This window comes from Spea bombifrons, chromosome 1 (genome assembly GCF_027358695.1).
Source record: "Spea bombifrons isolate aSpeBom1 chromosome 1, aSpeBom1.2.pri, whole genome shotgun sequence".
Classification (NCBI taxonomy): Eukaryota; Metazoa; Chordata; class Amphibia; order Anura; family Pelobatidae; genus Spea; species Spea bombifrons.
This window is the reverse complement of record NC_071087.1, coordinates 61,319,091-61,337,457: the sequence shown is the minus strand read 5'-3', so window position 1 is coordinate 61,337,457 and position 18,367 is coordinate 61,319,091. Positions and strand designations below refer to the sequence as shown.

Sequence of the window (18,367 nt, the reverse complement as noted above, 5' to 3'; positions counted from 1 at the left end):
GCGGGCAATTACTTTCAAGGGATCCATGTATAAAGTGGATATAGAGGCAAAGGTGATAATTGTTAACCTTATTTGCATGCACCTACCCAGGATCCCTTGTGGCTGTGGCAGCACCATGAGATTTCTGAGGGTCTGTAGATGAGTGTTTAATAATACTTCTACTACTGCTTTAGTATAAATACCCTGATGCAATCTAAATGTGAGGTTGAACAACTTGCATGTGTAAAGCAGAACCTGGGTGACAGACCCTGCAGGGGATATCCTGTCCTCCGATGACCTTCCGGGTGATGTCCCGATCACATTAAAAATGTAACAGTTTTTCGGCGTTTGCGCCGGAAGCCGTTACATGAGATTGGGCAGCAGAAAGCCAGCAATGCCAGCGAGTCCAGGCTTTCAAACAAGGTCAGGACGTACCGGTGCGTCCATAGGGGTTTCTTAAGATGCGTTTTTTTGGATGTACCGGTACTCCCATAGGGGACTGAAGGGGTTAATATCCTTTGTTGATGTGTACATTAACATCTAAAAAGGACAGGATGAGTTCCAATCGGTGCTAAATATTTGTAGCTTTCAGCATGTGTTTTGTTCAGGCTATCCAGTGACCTGCCAAATCAGGAAAACAGCTAGATTGTAAGCTTGCGAGCAGGGCCCTATGTACCTAATGTATGTTCAGCTTAGTTTGTAAATTCAAGTATTGGCATACCCCATGAGTATATGTAAGAAGCGTTGTGTAAATTGTTGGTCTTGTAATCTTCCATGTATAAGTTAGTGTATGAAGGAGCAACACTACTTCCAATAGCCATTTCCTTGTTTTGGAGTAATTATCATATAGAATGAAATGTAACAACAGAGTGTAAAAAAAAAATCATTGCTATGGTCTCTCAAGACTTGCTCTATGACCTTAACCGCTTAATGACAAAGTGCAGTGTTTTCAATGGGTTTTGGGACCTCCCATTGTCCTTAAGGGGTTAATAACATAAACATGAGACTATTCGTCCATCGAGAATAGATTTTGCTGGCATCTAAGCGAGACAGCAGTTAATTTGTTCAACAAATCAAATGTCTTGAATAAAAGATTTTTGCAAAAGACATTTGTAGGACATTGTTTTGGGCTGAAGAGTGTGATTAAAGATTACTGCTCAACCAACCCTAAGGGATATTTAGGACATAGAATACTTGACACAGGTTTCCCAGTGTTATTTTCAAACACATTGAATAATAAATTGTTCTACTGAGAGTTCCACATAGAAACATTGCCAGTGCAGTTAGGATTTGATCCTGAGCACCGCTGGGTAATAATGCATAGGGGCTAGCTCATGTGCACTATTGCCTCCTTAGTGCAATTTGAAGGCCACTCGATTAAGCGGACATTAGCAAGTCAAACTGGTATACCCGGAAACGGAAATTTTTTACTCACCGTAAATTCCTTTTTCCTTAGTCCAGTGGCAGTACAAGTGGGTAGTAATCTTCCTCGGGACAAGTAGAATCTAAAGTGAATAAATAGTTAAAATGTACGCAGCCCCTCCTCCTTACCCATAAAACCCGGCACCTCTCCAAAGATGGCAGTTAGTAACAAGAAACACAGAAATGGATGCAAAAAATAAAGTTTATTATCAAGGAAGGGAGGGAAATCCGTACTGCCACTGGACTAAGGAAAAAGGAATTTACGGTGAGTAAAAAATTTCCGTTTTTCCTGTCATCCAGTGGCAGTACAAGTGGGATGTAACAAGATCCCGGAGAAGGGGGGGAAAAATGCCTAGGAGACAACAGCTCGAAGCACCTTGCGCCCGAAATCCGCCGCAGAGGAGGAAAAGACGTCTAGCCGGTAATGTTGTATAAATGTATTAAACGAGGACCAGGAAGCCGCCTTGCAGATCTCTTCAGGAGAAGCCGAAGCCTTTTCAGCCCAAGAAGCAGACATGGCTCTAGTGGAGTGAGCCTTGACGGGACATCTAAGCAACTCGCCATTGGCCTGGTAGGCCATACGAATGGTGTCAACAAGCCATCGGGAAATGGTAGCCTTTGAAGCCGCCTTACCAGCCGAATGACCAAAATAATTGACAAAAAGGTGGTCGGTGGTACGGAAGGATGAAGTACGCTTGAGATAAATGTCCAAAGCCCTTTTAACATCCAAGGAATGCCATTTACATTCGTCCGGGGAGGAAGGAGACGGAAAAAACGAGGGAAGAACCAATGGTTGATTGATACTCGCCCTGGAGATGACTTTCGGAAGAAACGAGGGTTTTAAATGCAACACAACCTTGTCCTGATGGAAAACAGTGAAATCCGCCGAAGACGAGAGGGCTTGAAGTTCCCCCACTCTCTTGGCTGAAGTAATTGCCACCAAAAATATCGTCTTGAGGGACAGGATCTTCAATGAAACTTCCTCCAATGGTTCGAAAGGAGCCGAACAAAGAGCCTGCAGGACGAGAGTAAGATCCCAGGTAGGAAAAGGAGACCTTGACGGGGGACGCCGAATAGTTGCGGCTTTAAAGAAACGTCTCACCAGAAGGTGAGAGGCCAAGTCTGAAAGAAAAAAATGGTTAAGTGCCGAGACCTGACCCTTTAAGGTAGAAACGCTGAGACCTGAATCCAAACCATCTTGCAAGAACTGCAGAATAGAGCTGACATTCTGAGGGAAGACCGACAAACCTCGAGCAGAGCACCACAGAAGAAATTTTTTCCAAACACGAAAATAGACCCTGGATGTAGAGCGTCTCACAGAATTCAACAGAAGATCAGAAAGGTCACCGTCAACACCTTGGTTCCGCAGAATCATCCTTGCAAAAGCCAGGCCGTCAACCGAAACATCCGAAGGAGGTCTGGAGGAAGCTCCCTGTCGTCCATCAAAGGCTCCGACGTCGGAAGTTCCCAGGATGCCAAGGTAAGTTGTCTGAGAAGGGCAAACCAACTTCGACTTGGCCAGCAAGGAATGATGGCCAAGACCCTGGCCCTGTCTGAGCAAATCTTTTGGAGAATTCTCGGGATCAAGGCCACCGGAGGAAATATGTAGGCCAAATGGAAATTCCATTGAATTGAAAGACCGTCCAGAACCTGAGGATAATCCAGCCTGTTGAGGGATGCAAAAACCGGCACTTTCCTGTTTTTTCTGGTAGCCATCAAGTCTATCTCTGGAAGGCCGAATCTTGCTACCAAGATGGAGAAGGTATGAGCGGTCAGGGACCATTCCGCCTGAGACCACTTTGCCCGGCTGAGGTCGTCTGCAATAAGATTGTAGCAGCCTCTGATGTGGGTTGCCGAGATGTCCTGCAGATGTTGTTGGGACCACTTCATTAAAACAGAGCACAGAACCTGAAGCTTTTGCGATCGCGTCCCTCCTTGCTTGTTTATGTAAGCCACTGTCGTAGCGTTGTCCGACTGGATTCTTACAAAACGACCCTCCACATGGGGCCTGAAAGCCATGAGGGCCAGAAGGACCGCCTTTAATTCCCTGTAATTTGAAGACTGATGAGAATCTTCCGGAGACCAAAGTCCCTGTCTGAAGAGGCAACCTAAATGCGCCCCCCAGCCGATTCTGGAGGCATCTGTGGTTAGAGTTATCCAATGTCGGGGTTGGAATGAGACACCCCCGGAAAGATGGGTTGAATTCTTCCACCAGTTCAGCTGAGATAGAACTTGGCGTGATATTGTGAAGATTGCGTCTAAGTCTTCTTCCCTTCTTGACCAGTTGGAAAGGATCTGCCATTGTAAGGGACGCAGCTGAGACTTTGCCCAATGGACCGCAGGGATGGACGCTGTAAGAACACCCAGGACACTCATAGCCCTTCTGACAGAGCCGGTAGGATTCCTTTGAAGAAAGGAAATTTCCTGTCGTATCTTCCTGATCTTTGATTGCGGGAGGAAGATGCACTGGGAAACTGAGTCCACCATCAACCCCAGGAACTGAATCCTGGTGGAGGGAAGGAGATTGGATTTCTCCTTGTTGATGATCCAGCCATGTTGTTCTAGAAAATGAACCGTGGTGTCCAAGTCTGCCAGAAGTTTTTGTGTAGAGTTGGCCTTGATGAGCCAGTCGTCCAAGTATGGCACGAGAGCGACACCCCGGAGCCTTAGGCTTGCTGTCAAAGGGCACAGGATCTTGGTAAAAACTCTTGGAGCCGACGAAAGACCGAATGGGAGGGCTGTGAATTGAAAGTGATAAAGTCTCTTGTTTACTTGAACCGAGAACCTGAGGAACTTTTTGGACGCTTCGGCCATAGGCACATGAAGATAGGCGTCTTTTAAATCCAGTGTAACCATAAAGTCTCCTCTTTGAAGAATCTGAGTGACCGATTTGATGTTCTCCATACGGAAGTGTTGATAGCGTATACAACTGTTGACCCTCTTTAGATCCAAAACTGGACGGAAGGAACCGTCCGGCTTTGGAACCAGAAAGAGACGAGAGTAGACACCCTGGAATCTGTGACGAACTGGGACCTTCTCTATGACTCCCTTCCGTAGCAGCGTAAGGCATGCTGAAAACAGGGCTACATTCTTGCTTCTCGCAGGATAGGAGGAGATGAGAAAACGGCTCAAAGGAGGTCGAAAAAACTTGATTTTGTATCCCTCCGCAATGATCTTCCGAATCCAAAAATTTTGAGTGGTCTGCTCCCAGGCGTCTCTGAACCATAGCAATCTTCCTCCTACTCTGTCAGAACTTCCTCTTTTCTTGCTTACCAGGACGTTCTTGGAATTTCCTATCTCCGTAGGGACGACGAAAATTCTGAGAGCGGGAAGACTGGAACGGTCTGGCATTCCGATAAGGGTATTTACGGTTCCATTTGGGCCTTCTATCTTGAGGGAGAGCTCGTTTGGTATCCGACATCTGTCTGATCAGGTCTTCTAGCGGAGCTCCAAACAGCTTCTTCCTCTCAAAAGGTAAATCACATAAAGAGGCCTTGGATGCTGAATCCGCTGTCCAGGATCGTAACCACAGGGCTCTTCGTGCCACTGAGGACAATCCCATAGTTCTGGCCGATAATCTAAGAGATTCTTGTGATGAATCCAACAAAAAACTATTGGAAAGCTTCAACCTATTAAGGAGTCTGGAAATCTCAGAATCTGAGTCATCGGAGAGACATTCTCCCAAGGCGTGAATCCAAATATTCTGGGCTCTAGCCACCGCCGCGCTGGCCATCGTAGCCTTGCACTGCGAACCAGCAGCCTGAAATATGCGCCTGCACGAAGTTTCGGCCCTTCTATCCATGGGGTCTTTAAGACCTGACACCCCTCCGATTGGAATGGTCGTCTTTTTGGAAAGTTGTGCAATTTGGAAGTCCACTTTAGGGGGATCATCCCACGTGTCTTCCCCTTGCAGTTTAAACAGTTGTCTGAACTGTTTTGAAATAAAGGCTCTTTTACCCGGGTGCTTCCATTCTCTTTCCATAAGCTCTGTAAATTTCGGAAGAACCGGAAAACCTTTAACCTTCTCTGAATCTTCCTCTAGCAACAGACGTGAAACCTCCTTAAAAAACTTACGAAGCTCCTGAGGAGGGAAAAAAACCTCATCTTCTGAACTATCACTTGAAGTAGAAAGAGATGAGTGAGAGATTTCACCGGAGGAAAGGTCTGATCTAGATGATGATCTGGACCTCTTGCGCTTATGCGAACTTTCCTTCCTTTTTTCCTGGGAATGAGCAGCAGAAAGTTGAAAAGCTTCAAAGGTCTGGGCCAAGTTCTCCTGGAACCAACCCAGGAAGGAATGCAAATCTTTTTGCTTTTCAGTAGCAAGTTGTTCCGCTGAGCATGAATTACACAATTTCTTACGACAACCATCCGGGAGAGGAGTAGCACACTCTGAACAAGCCATATGCTTGGATTTAGAAGTAGCTTTCCTGGGAGCTGGTGGCCTTTTATCTTTCTCCGGAATGTCGGTAGGAACCGGGCTAGACATCTGATAAGAGAAAACAGAGGTTAAAAAAAAAAAAAAAAAAAATTTTTTTTTTTTTTTATATATCCGAGGGCAGAGAAAGTATAGAGCCAAGATAAAAAAAATCTTACCCTAAACTCCTCTGAACCGTGTGGGGGGGCTGGTGACACGGTAATCCTGTACTGGCAATGCCCCTGCAGTCAGACAGGAAAAAGCGCTTTTTATAGCATTCAAAAATGCCGCCCTCCGGAAGATCCGATTCGCGCATGCTCAGTAGCGCGATCGGATCTTCAGTGGAACGCAACGACACCCGGGCGTGCGTTCCACAGTAATGCGCATGCTCCCGCATCCAAATACAAAAGGATGCATCACAGTCATCTTCCGTAACGCGAACCGCTACGGAAGGAAAAGCCTCTCTCTGCTCACCACCCGGGGAGCAATCGGAGGAAGAGGGACCCCCAGGCAGCAACCCGTGCGCCTCACCAGCAAGTCCGTCCGGAACAGAAGATTCTACCGTCCGTCCCTGAAAGGGACAAGAAAAAAACTGCCATCTTTGGAGAGGTGCCGGGTTTTATGGGTAAGGAGGAGGGGCTGCGTACATTTTAACTATTTATTCACTTTAGATTCTACTTGTCCCGAGGAAGATTACTACCCACTTGTACTGCCACTGGATGACAGGAAAAAATAAGCTGGCCATTTAAATACTGCTGGCATGTTCTCACCAGGAGCTCTAAAAGTCATGCTGATAGCTGAGGTATGAAAATGTTTGAGCATCCTTATTTGCTACAGATCGTTTCACAACCTAGTGTAAGTTTCACCTGTCATGGTAGTGCTGTAACATTCTGATATTCAAGGGATCACTGAGCTTTACCAAGATTTCTTACATAGCACAGAATAGCACAATGAGGATTACACACAAGTTGTTTGTCATGGATGCAAAAACTTGCTTTTTAGTCAAGTATATTTTTGGTACAATATAACATGTTACATCCACTGCATCTTCATACACCTAGTTTCTGGTGACTGGAGTACTCTGGTTCAGTTCTGTAAATTGCATAACCCCCCCTCTCACTTCTATATACAATAGCTATGGTGGTCCCTTTGAATGGTCACCTGGTCTGTTTTGCAGAACCCCCGTGTAATATCTTATTGCAGTACATCGTCTGGGTGTGTGTCAACTCCTTTCCTCTTGCTATTTATTGGCTCCTTGAAACAGTATGAAGTAGGGCAGCTGCTGCAGTGGGATTGCAACTTTTAGGTCAGGTAGATGCTGTATTAAAGTACCCTCCATCACAAGCACTTAAGGACACAGGGAGTAGGAAAGCTGCCACTTCAAGGGCGTGTGTGTATATATAATATAAAATACATATTTAACCATTTCAGTCCCCTAAGGATGTACAGATGTCCTAAACACCAATGGCAAGAAGCCCCAGAACATACAGGTCCATCCTGACTATTGCATGGACAGCCTGGACGTCGACAGGTTCCTGCTGACTGGCCTTGTGTAACTGTGTACTATGGTATACTGTTAAAAAATTCCCGCTCATGCATTTACTTTCCATAGGCGTCACTGCCAACACCAGCTGGAAGTTCACTTGAGCCTGTTGGGGTCTTCTATCTGCTGTCTGATCACAATTGCAGATCAGGAGGAGAATTCACCCTACTGCACTGGGAACAATGCAAAAAAACTAATTTCCAAAAACAAAAAAGTGTCCGTTGCCCTCCTCACTATATTATTATGTATGTGGGGTATGATTAATCAGATGTTGAACATAAAATGGATAATTTTTCAGAGCAAGCTTACAAAAGCTTTTTTTTCTATTTTTGTATAGGATTATGTATTTCTATATTTTAAAAGGCCCTAATTATTCTGAACAAAATTTGTGCAGGTTCATGGAAAAGGCGAATCATGGTATAACATGATAAATATTTTGGCCCTTTGGTTATAAACTGCTTGGGGGCTCCATGACACTGGAGCGTCACTTTAATTGTCTGTCCAAACAAGCAAGCAAACCATATGCATATTTTCTGGAAACATTTAATTAGGAGCAGTTGCACAATTTAATCTTTCTTAGCTGCGGCCTTTCTCATGGCTGCCAGCACGTTGCTCAGCTCTTCTCTCTTTCTCTTGGCGCGGATGTGTGTGCCAATCTACAAATAACAGAAGAGACATTAGAAGACATCAAGTGACATTTTACAGATGTGACACGAGGTTAAGAAAACCAAAACATTTTGTACCTAAAGGTGCACCTTTAACAATAGGTTGTGTATTAACCCCTTAAGGACAATGGGCGACCCCTAAACCCATTGAAAAATGCATTTTGAGCCCGTACATGTACGGCTTTGTCATTAAGGTGTTAAAGAGCAATCAATAATGTAACCAAACTTGTTAATATTCATAAGACGCTACTGCATTGCACAAGTTACATCACATGCCACTCCGGCCATATGTAGTTAAATACATACAATAGCTGAAAGGCCCCTTTAAAATATATTGTTTTAGCAAACCCCTGTAATGCATTTGCCCCTTTGCCCGCCTTCAGTTTACAGTGAAAGTGTGTTCAGCCAAACAGCTCCTAGCACTGCAGCTTCTACCACAGTTATACGTTTTGTTTCTGAAGAATGCATATTAAAATACTTGGGAGTATTAATGTGCATTCTTTAGTGAACTGTCCATGTAAAATATCCGTATCAACAGATAATGTAGCAAAGAAAGCTGTAAAATGAACACCAAGCCTTGGAGTGGAAAGCTCTGGACATTTATCCTAGTGGCAGCAGGGACAATTTTGTAGGACAACCTTGTCAATAGCTTACAATTTAGATAGGGAAATCTATATTTATGCAGGTTTACGCTATTTATGGAAAACCATGCATCACCTGACATTGGTACAAAAACAAAACATTACTCGATATGGCTAAACAGATTTTTTTTCTTTAAAGCTCTTCCTTGGCAAAAGTATCCAATATGAGGGGGTAAATACATGGACACAAAGCCCCCATAAGTGAAAGTACACCAACAGGCCAGACACAGGATGGGTGTTATATGCCATAATCAGGCATAAAATTAATATTTCCCCAATTAGGACACTACCATTTATGGTTCACTGGCTTTTGTGGGTTGCAACACAATACCCCTATAATCAGTTAGGTCATGGAAGTCATAGTACCTAAATACAAGATATATACAAGCATATAATAGATGTTTTTGTTTGTATGTTTAGTCAGGTGGCTTTGATAGGTGCAAAACTATGAAAATGTCAGATCCAAGCAAGGCGACGGGAATAGCCAAATAAACTTGTTTGTCATTCCATATACCAATCCCAGCAGGTATGCAGTAAGCAGAACTTTTGTTTAAGGAGATGATGCTGAATGTTCACTGACCTGATCAGCAGTGTACTCCTTTCTACAAAAGCTCCCTCATTACATGTATGTTAACGCACAAGATAGCTATGTGGTGTTGCTTCTGCGCATGTTTGTGAGGATTCTGCAAGAGATCACCCGAACACATCTCCATGCACGTAATATACTTGGAGCTTTAGCTGAGCCAGGGCTGGAGCTGACTGCATACAGGGATAGGTTTGTTCAGGCTCCCATCTGCAGCAACTATTTCCACTGAATTGTCATTACTTCAAGCAGCCAATCAGCAACAAGGAATGTAGGACCATGGAGGGTTTTTCAAAGGCAAATTTAAGAACTCAGTGTAATATGTATTTTGAGTGTCAGGGAGAGTTAACCTACAAGTACAAACCTAAACCCAATCACCTAGTAGCACATGACAACCAGGAACCAGTGTACCAAATGCTAACCTGAATAAAGTGAACCCAACTTGCATTATAAACCAAGTTACAATCGCTGAACACATTTTATAGCGCTGAATGCACTGAAACGCTTACCCTTTTCTTAATGAACTTTAGAGCTCTCTTGTCCTTAGACACTTTAAGCAATTCCATGGCACGTCTCTCATAGGGAGCAAAGCCACAGACTTCACGGATCATGTCGCGGACAAACTTGGTGTGCTTGGTCAGGCGCTGTGGAAGAGGATTTGTTTATATCAATACTTTGACACTTAACTGCATGTTTCTTCACTTTCACAGAAAAAAAAATGATGAATTCATCCAAACAAGAGTTGAGTTTCTGAAGCAACACTGAGTAGGTTAAAGAAATGGTAGCAAAATGTACTGTATGTTTTATTTATAATAAGCGCCTTCACGCCATGTTTCAAATACTTACCCCTCTCCTACGGCAATGTCTGGGCTTTGCAACATTCTTGGTGACACGGTGGCCTTTGTTAAGGCCCACAGCCATAGGGTATCGGATAGCCATTCTGGAGAGACATTAAATGTCATTTTAGGGAGTTTTTGGTGTAACAGGTAAATCAAACATTAAGCTATGGAGCCACAGTCCTGGGGAATCTCTACCCCTTCAATCAAAAAAAGTTACCTTTTTTTAAGTGCCGATCACCTATCACATTAACAAACCCTGAGCTATAGCTAGGTGTGCTGCTGGATACTCACTTCCAACAGCAAGCATTGCTGTGGGGGGGCTGCTGGAGCTACTGTCAGCAGCCACCACTACACACTGGCAAAGAAGGCCCTGCAAGCAAGTGATCTGCAGAAACCATGACACACTTTTCTGTTTAACAAGCTTAGGTAGTAACCTTGGTTTTTAAGCGAAACCCCCACATCTCAAAACTTCAAAGGAAAGTCAGTATACTCCTATTGGCTTAATACAATGACAGCTCTGTAAATGATCTTTTAGAGAGGTACACCCAAGAGTTGGCAATATAATATGATGAACGCATAGGTTTGTCGGCCGTCATTTGTGTGATCGGAGCTACCTTTTCTAGGCACTCGATTACTAAACTATCTTTCAACATAATAAAACCTAAAGTTCACACAAACATGCGGCCAACTTCTGTTTCTTCATAACCGTACGCATTAATACAGGTCAGAGTCTACACCTTACAACAGCAGCAAACGAAAACAATGCAGCACTTATATGCAACGCAATCTAAGACTTTCCGTCATGGAGTAAAAAATAAAAATCCCACGTAAACTCGGGTGAATCCAGGCCCCTGTACACCACGTACACTAACGTAGAGATAGAACATACTTTAAAGTTTTGGCGGTTCTTCCCAGACAATATAACTCCGACCTGATCCCTTAACAACCACGTAACAGATTTCTGCAGATTTTCAGACCAACAACCATGGGATGGAGAAGATATTTTTAAGATTTAACATGCCGATTCAAACACCCTACCTTCTCACTCTAATGGCGGACGCACCGGAAGGAAGGAGCTAGGCCGGAAGTACTGTATTTCATACCTCCGTCGAGTCATCCAAGGCTCGGAAACCAGCAAGAAAGGTCCTGCCGATCTAGCCAATATGGTGAACTATAGAGTATAGTGATGTCATAAGCGCGCGACCTAAAATGCCAAACTTTGTTAGTACGGGAGGTTTGTTGTGTTTTACGTAGGTTACGGTTGTTTATGCTTAGTTCAGGTTAGGCGACAAATGAAACTAAGTAGTATAATTAGCAGCCTGTATTAGTTGTTACCGGCTACCCTGGTTTAGTTAAAAGAATATAGTAAAATAAGTTCCGAACTTGGCCGTATATATTATTCACCCACTGCTTGGTTTTGTCGATTTGAAAGGGATTTCCGTCGCAGCACATTCTGTATTGTCTGTATATTAGATATATCTCCTTTTTTAGGATGGCCTGTCACTTTTTGGGACACAGTTTCTTTTTTTCCTTCGATAAGCTGATGAGGATGAATGTTTATTGTTCTACATCCCAAAACCCTCAAAAATGAGTTAAGTTATGGAATAAGAATACGTATTTTTACTAAATGTCTTTAATTGGTAACAATAAAGTCACACCTTTACCCACACCACCCTAAAACGAAAGTGACCCTCTTTCAAAACAGATTTCAAATATTGGGAGGTACGCTCTCTCCACATTATTAGGTACACCTTGCTAGTACGGGGTTGGACCCCTTTTTGCCTTCAGAACCGCCTTCGTTCATCGTGGCATGCTTTCTACAAGGTGCTGTGGACACGATGGCATCACACAGTTGCTGGAGATTTGTTGGCTGCATATCCATGATGTGCATACTTGGGAACTCTCCGGGTTTGGCCTGGAGATTGCCGGGCGAGCGCTTGTTCTCCGGGTCAAGACCCGAATCCTCCGGGTCGCGGGAGGGGGGGTCTTGACACACCCCGCCCGTTTTTCCTTTAAATGGGGGTGTTTCCCGCTGCCGTCAGTGGGAACGCCGCCAATGTCAGTATGCAGTCCTGGCTGTGTCCCACAAGGGAAGGCTCCGGGTAGCTGGAGCCCAGAAGTTCCCAGGTATGATCATGTGAATCTCCTGTTCCACCACATCCCACAGGTGCTCTATTGGATTGAGATCTGGTGATTGTGGAGGCCATTGGAGTACAGTGAATTCATTGTTATGTTCAAGGAGCCAGTTTGAGATGATATGAGCTTTGTGACATGGTGCATTATTCTGCTGGAAGTGGGTACTCTGTGGTCATAAAGGGATGGACATTGTCAGCAACAATACTCAAGTAGGCTATCGTGTTTAAACGATGCTCAATTGGTACTAAGGGGCCCAAAGTGTGCCCCCCCCCACGCACCATTACACCACCAGCAGCCTGAACTATTGATACAAGGCAGGCTGGATGCCTTGTATCAATACAAGGCATCCAGTACAGTCACTTATATCCACTTTCTTCCCCATTCTGATGCTCGGTTTGAACTTCAGCAAGCTGTCTTTACCACATCCACATTCCTAAATGCATTGAGGTGCTGCCATGTGATTAGCTATTTGTGTTAAGCAATTGAACAGGTGTGCCTAATAAAGTGGCCAGTGAGCGTATGTGCAATAATTACATTACATTACATTTTATTTACAGAACAGCAGATGACGTACTGCTATTAGGGATAAATGAACAATGCCATTAAAATTGACAGTATACAAAATTGATAAAACAATGGGCATACATAAGACATACTACTACTGAAGCAAGAATGAATAGGAAAGCCAAGTGTCTCATTAAGTATTTACATACATCGTTGGAACATTAAAATGTATATTAACAAATGTATAATGTAAATCACTACAGGATTACCTAATACTGTCTGGAATGAAACTGAAGTTTTGTACAGTGGCCATAAAAAGTCTACACACCCCTGCTAAAATGCCAGGTTCTTCTGATTTTAAAGAATGAGACAAAGATAACTCATGTCAATTGCAAAACAAGCTGAAATCTTTGAGGAGGGGGATAAAAAAAAACCTCACAATAACCTGGTCGCATAAGTGTTCACACCCTCTTATAACTGGGACTGTGTTCAGAATTAACCAATCTCGCTTTGCATCACACTGATCATAAAGACAGACAGAGGTCATTTTAGTGATAGTTAAGTGGGTGGAATTTGAAATGGTTTTAGAGAACTTACAGTAGTGCTATGCAGAGAGAAAAAAATGTTTACAAATGTGTACTACATTAACCCCTTAAGGACAATGGGCGGTCCCTAAACCCATTGAAAACAATGCATTTTGAGCCCGTACATGTACGGGCTTTGTCATTAGGTGTTAAAGAGCCGTCATTAAGGGGTTAAAGAGCCATCATTAATGTAACCAAGCTTGCTAACATTCATAAGATGCTACTGCATTGCACAAGTTACACCACATGCCACTCCAGCCATATGTTAAAATGTTAAAATGAACATTTAGTTTCTATTTTTCTTTTATGAATGAATGCATTGGAAAATAAGATTTCTGTCTCCCTTCTCTTCTCTTCTGCTACTTTTACTGTAGTAGGCAGCAGTAAGGTAAGTACTCATGCCCCACAGTCCTCATGAGCTGTACCTTAGCAATTGATGAGTCTCGTAAAGGCTTAGCTGCAACTGGTTTACACAATGACTCAAGTGCAGCCTTATAACAGATGAGAGATGAATTCTTGACAAAGCAAATCAGCGGCAAGAATCGTTGACCCCAAAGAAGAAGGGAAGCTGCAGTTTCTCACTAAGGTAGAATTTATATTAAAAAACTAATAAAGTCTTTTAACCTGTTAAAACCTTTATGATGTTCTATTCCATTACAAAAAATATTGATGGCATAAAGTAAATAGCGTTGCATGCTCCCATGTATATCGCTATCCACCGGTTGCTGCACACATCTCAGAAGGGATTTTGTCCCACTCCTCTATGTCATTAATAACACATTTTTTGTGTTGTATTTGTCCACCTTCAAAAATGTATGTGAACCCTTAGGCTAATCACTTCAACAAAAGCTAATTGGAGTAAGGAGTTCGCAAACTTGCAGTCCAATCACTGAAACAGGATTGGAGGTGTGTTTTAGAGCTACTTTGACATAAAAAAAAACATGCAAACATTTTGAGTTTGCTATTTTCAAGAAGCATCTGCTCATGTGAGCCATGTCTTACAAAAAAGAAATCGCTGAAGACATACAATCAAGAATCATTAATTGGCATGAAGCTGGAAAGGTTTGTGTATGTAGTCCACGATTGTCAGGTATGGTGAGGTACCTGTAGTTTGTATGGAGGAGGAGCCCAATATGCAGGTGTGACGAAATAGTCCGTGGCAAACGGGGAAAGGCAAAAGCCACAGAGGCTAAGTCAAATAGGCAATCCGGGCTCAGTAGGCAAGCAGCGTTCCAAAAGCAAGGTCAATAGGCAATCCGAGGTCAGTAAACAGGCAGAAGAGAGAAAGGGGCAAAACCAGGTCATGAGATGGACAGGAGCACAGAGCTGGGGAATATCTGAACGCCGACATGAAGGAGCTCAGGTGTGACGTCATGCGTCACGCCTATAGATCCGCCTACCATATCTCCCCTCCTCCAGTCTATTGAAGGAGATAGCCCTGGAAGCTGAGGGGGGCGCACCGGATTTGCATACGGAAGCACCGTCTATCCTGCTGGAATGTCCACTGTCCCACCGCCACTGTCCTTAGTTCCCCGCACGGACGTGAGGAGTGAAGAACTGGACGACGGAGACTGCAACGAATGCCGTTGCAGAGAGGATCGACACCCCACCGTGCACCCACTCCCCCCCCCCGTCGCAGGAGAGGAATGAGAACAGACAGCGCCTGATAGTGATACACAATGTCTGCATTATGGCAAGGAAAAATGTAATTAAACCAAAGTGTATAGCAGGTTACTATAAGGATACAGGTGGTGTTGACTTGGCTAAAAACATACCGTATTGGCTCGGATATAGGCCGCCCCCGTATATAGGCCGCACCCTAAAAGTTTGGTGCTTTTTTAAAGAAAAAGTTTTTTTCTTTAAAAAAAGCACTAAAAAAACATGCTGCCACTGTGTCCCCCCCCCCGAGATATGCCGCCACTCTGTCCTCCCCCCCCGAGATATGCTGCCACTCTGTCCTCCCTCCCCCGAGATACGCTGCCACTCTGCCCCCCCTGAGATACGCTGCCACTCTGCCCCCCCGAGATACGCTGCCACTCTGTCCTCCCCCCCGAGATACGCTGCCACTCTGTCCTCCCCCCCGAGATACGCTGCCACTCTGTCCTCCCCCCGTCCGAGATACGCTGCCACTCTGTCCTCCCCCCGTCCGAGATACGCTGCCACTCTGCCCCCCCCCCGACTTACCAGAGCAGACTCCTGGGTGTCTTGCGGGGCGGGAGGGGGACATCTATGCAAATCGCGTATACAACTCCCGGAAGTGCCGGCACCGGAAGTTGTAAACGCGTATTGCGTAGATGTCTTCCGCCAGTCCCGCAAGACACCCGGGAGTCTTCTCTGGTAAGTCGGCGGGGGGTGTAAAATGTATCGTGCGGACGCTTAGACAACCTCCCGTGCCGACACCCCCCCCCCCCCGTGAGAAGTGCTGGCAGGGGAGGCTGTCTGAGCGTATCGGGGAGTAGGATGCAGGTCCCTTGCACCGCTGCGGGGGATCTGTATCCTACCCCCGCTGCCTGCCCGGCGCCCGGGACTGCTTGTCCTGGGTGTCGGGCGCTAGACCCCGAATATAGGCCGCACCCCCACTTTAAAGACTTAAAGTGGGGGAAAAAAGTGCGGCCTATATTCGGGCCAATACGGTATTTAGTTAACAGCAAAACCAAAATTTGTTATATGAAAGTTGCCATTTATCCAATACAAATGGCAATGTTCGATTATTTTGTATTACATAAAAAGGCAAGTACAAGGGATGAATATACCTTCCTTCAGTTCCAGCTGAAGGTCATCCAAGATCCCTTTTTTTGTAACAACCCTTTAACCTTGCACTTCTGGAGCCTGAAGAGATTGCCAGACTTTGCAGCAATTTCCCAGGAAAGATTCCACCAACAGCCCCCAAAAATAAGCCACAGGGAGTTGTATATGCCACACCATTTTGTATATTAAATACATTTTGTACCTGAGAGAGATGGTATGGCCAATTTCACGATGAGAGGGGTTAATTTGATTGTATAGGAATGTGGTGCCAAATTTTGTTACAGATGAATTGCCTCTAAGTCTAGCTTCAATGTAAACTGGCTGGCTAATATATCATATGCCCAGTGCTGTCGGCAAGGGGGGGCATGGCCTCCCATACATGATATATGGACTTTTTTGTGACAGTGGGGGATTATTTTTACATGTTACAATTTAATTATTTTTTTTTCTTAAATTATTTTTTATTTTTATTTTCCTAATCACATTGTGATTAGTGAGGTGGGCTTCATTGAACTGCATGGTTGAATGCAGTACCAGCATAGACCCTCTGTGAACTCTGACATTTGACAGTTGGTGCCACCATCTTGTGAGTGGCAGCAATGCCATTCACTGATGGCGCTTGTGGTTGCTCATCGGAACAATCACAAGGCGATTGGGGTAGGCGATATTGAGGTATGTCAGCAACACCGATTATACATAGGAAGCGATTGCTGATCGCTTCCTAAGCTCTATTTTAGCTGGCGGCAATTTTTTTCAGGGGAAGGCTTTCCTCCCATGATCCACGGCCATCCTCACGTGTGACGCTTCCGTGGGTGCTGCAAAGCCGCCAATCACAGCAAAAATGCCACAATTGAGGCGATGCAGGTATTTGACAGAAGTTTGTACATGCACGGGCATTGTCACAAATGCATTGCATCGTGAGCCTGTACATGTACAGCTTTGTCGTGAAGGGGTTAATACTCATGCTTCCTTTTCTGCATTTGTAGAACAGGGAAAACACACAATACAAAAGAGTACAACTAAGAAAGTATAAATCTAATGATTGGAAAAATGTCTGGTGTGCTTACTAGGGCCAAGATCTAATTTTAAGTAAGTTGCCGTTTTTCATTTAGAGAGCGCTACAGACTTCAAGTTAGTAGTTTTCTGTTAATTTTTCCTTTTTATCTGGTGTAAATCTGTTTGTTATCTATATGCATAATGTCTATTGTTCGTTCATAATAAATATTCCTTTTATTAAGTTCTGCCTTTATCTGGTAAAGACTCACGTTACCCGACTAATGTATTGGTGATTTGAACTCACATAGATCTTGTGTTAAAGCGTACTTTGTGGGTTCTTGGTCTAATTTGGACCAATGCACCCTAAATTGTTTTGGTGGTGACAGCGTTATGCTATTAGTTAAAACGTAAAGTGTAAAGTGTGGGTGATGAGGAATTTTCATCATTATTTCTGTTCTAAGGCAGACAGATAGTGAACGGGTACGCCCGTGATGGTATGGATTTTTTTATTGATGCCCCGAGGTTCAGCGGCTCTGCTGTGGAAAAAAAACAAACAAAAAAGGTGCTCTGTGCCAGAAGGCCATGGTGGACACCAGGTTTGTTCTTCATTTTCTTCTGGGCTGCACTCCCCAACAACATATGAGCATACCTGGGAACTCTCCGGGTTTGACTCTGAGATTGTCGGGTGAAGCACCGCTTCTCCGGTTCAAGACCCGAATCCTCCGAGTCTCAGGAGCGGGGTCTTGACACGCCCCGCTCCCCGCCCATTTTTCCTTTAAATGGGGGTGTTTCGGGAACGCCCGTCAGCAGGACCTTCCACCGATTTAAGCGGGACGTCCCACTGACGTCAGTGGGCAGTCCTGGCCGTGTCCCGCATAAGTTCCCGGGTATGCATATGAGGCCCCTTTCTTCCCTCCCCACTGGAAGGCCGCACAAGGGGCAGGGCAGCTAAAAAATCATATTGGGGACCCAGCTCCACCATGGCATTTTCAGTGTCAGGTCAAGTCCTGTGCTCTGTATGCATTCTTCTGTGTTTCTGAGCTTTTCGTGATGTGTATTTCACTACAAAAAGTGCTCCATTTAGAAGCCACAGCCTTTTAGGGTAGGGTGATAAAAATTTGACTATTATGGTTATTCTCACCAACTTATACAAAACCTACACATGTTGAGTATTTTCAAAATCAAGACACGTTAATACCATATTTGCTCGATTATAAGACAATATTTTTTTCAGTGCAAATGCTCTGAAAAATACCCTTCGTCTTATATTCGAGGTCATCTTTTAATAAGACCTCAAATAGAGGTCTGAC

General features: G+C 44.3%; 1 protein-coding gene across 1 annotated transcript; it reads right to left on the bottom strand.

The window, feature by feature from the left end:
- Nucleotides 1-7,888: 7,888 nt before the first annotated feature.
- Nucleotides 7,889-11,269, bottom strand: RPL36 (ribosomal protein L36). The gene is made up of 4 exons (XM_053455968.1): nt 11,128-11,269; nt 10,097-10,190; nt 9,760-9,894; nt 7,889-8,017 (listed from the first exon to the last, which is right to left on the bottom strand). The coding sequence occupies exons 2-4, from the start codon at nt 10,187-10,189 to the stop codon at nt 7,928-7,930; spliced, it is 318 nt and encodes a 105-aa protein (XP_053311943.1). The 5' UTR covers nt 10,190; nt 11,128-11,269; the 3' UTR covers nt 7,889-7,927.
- Between the last annotated feature and the right edge of the window lie 7,098 nt (nt 11,270-18,367).

Excerpts from the sequence above, each read along its gene's own strand:
- RPL36 (XM_053455968.1), bottom strand. The coding sequence starts at position 10,189 with ATGGCTATCCGATACCCTATGGCTGTGGGCCTTAACAAAGGCCACCGT. Across the intron at positions 9,895-10,096 it reads GACATTGCCGTAGGAGAGGG|CGCCTGACCAAGCACACCAA; the intron begins GTAAGTATTTGA and ends CCTCTTCCACAG. Across the intron at positions 8,018-9,759 it reads TAAAGTTCATTAAGAAAAGG|ATTGGCACACACATCCGCGC; the intron begins GTAAGCGTTTCA and ends TGTTATTTGTAG.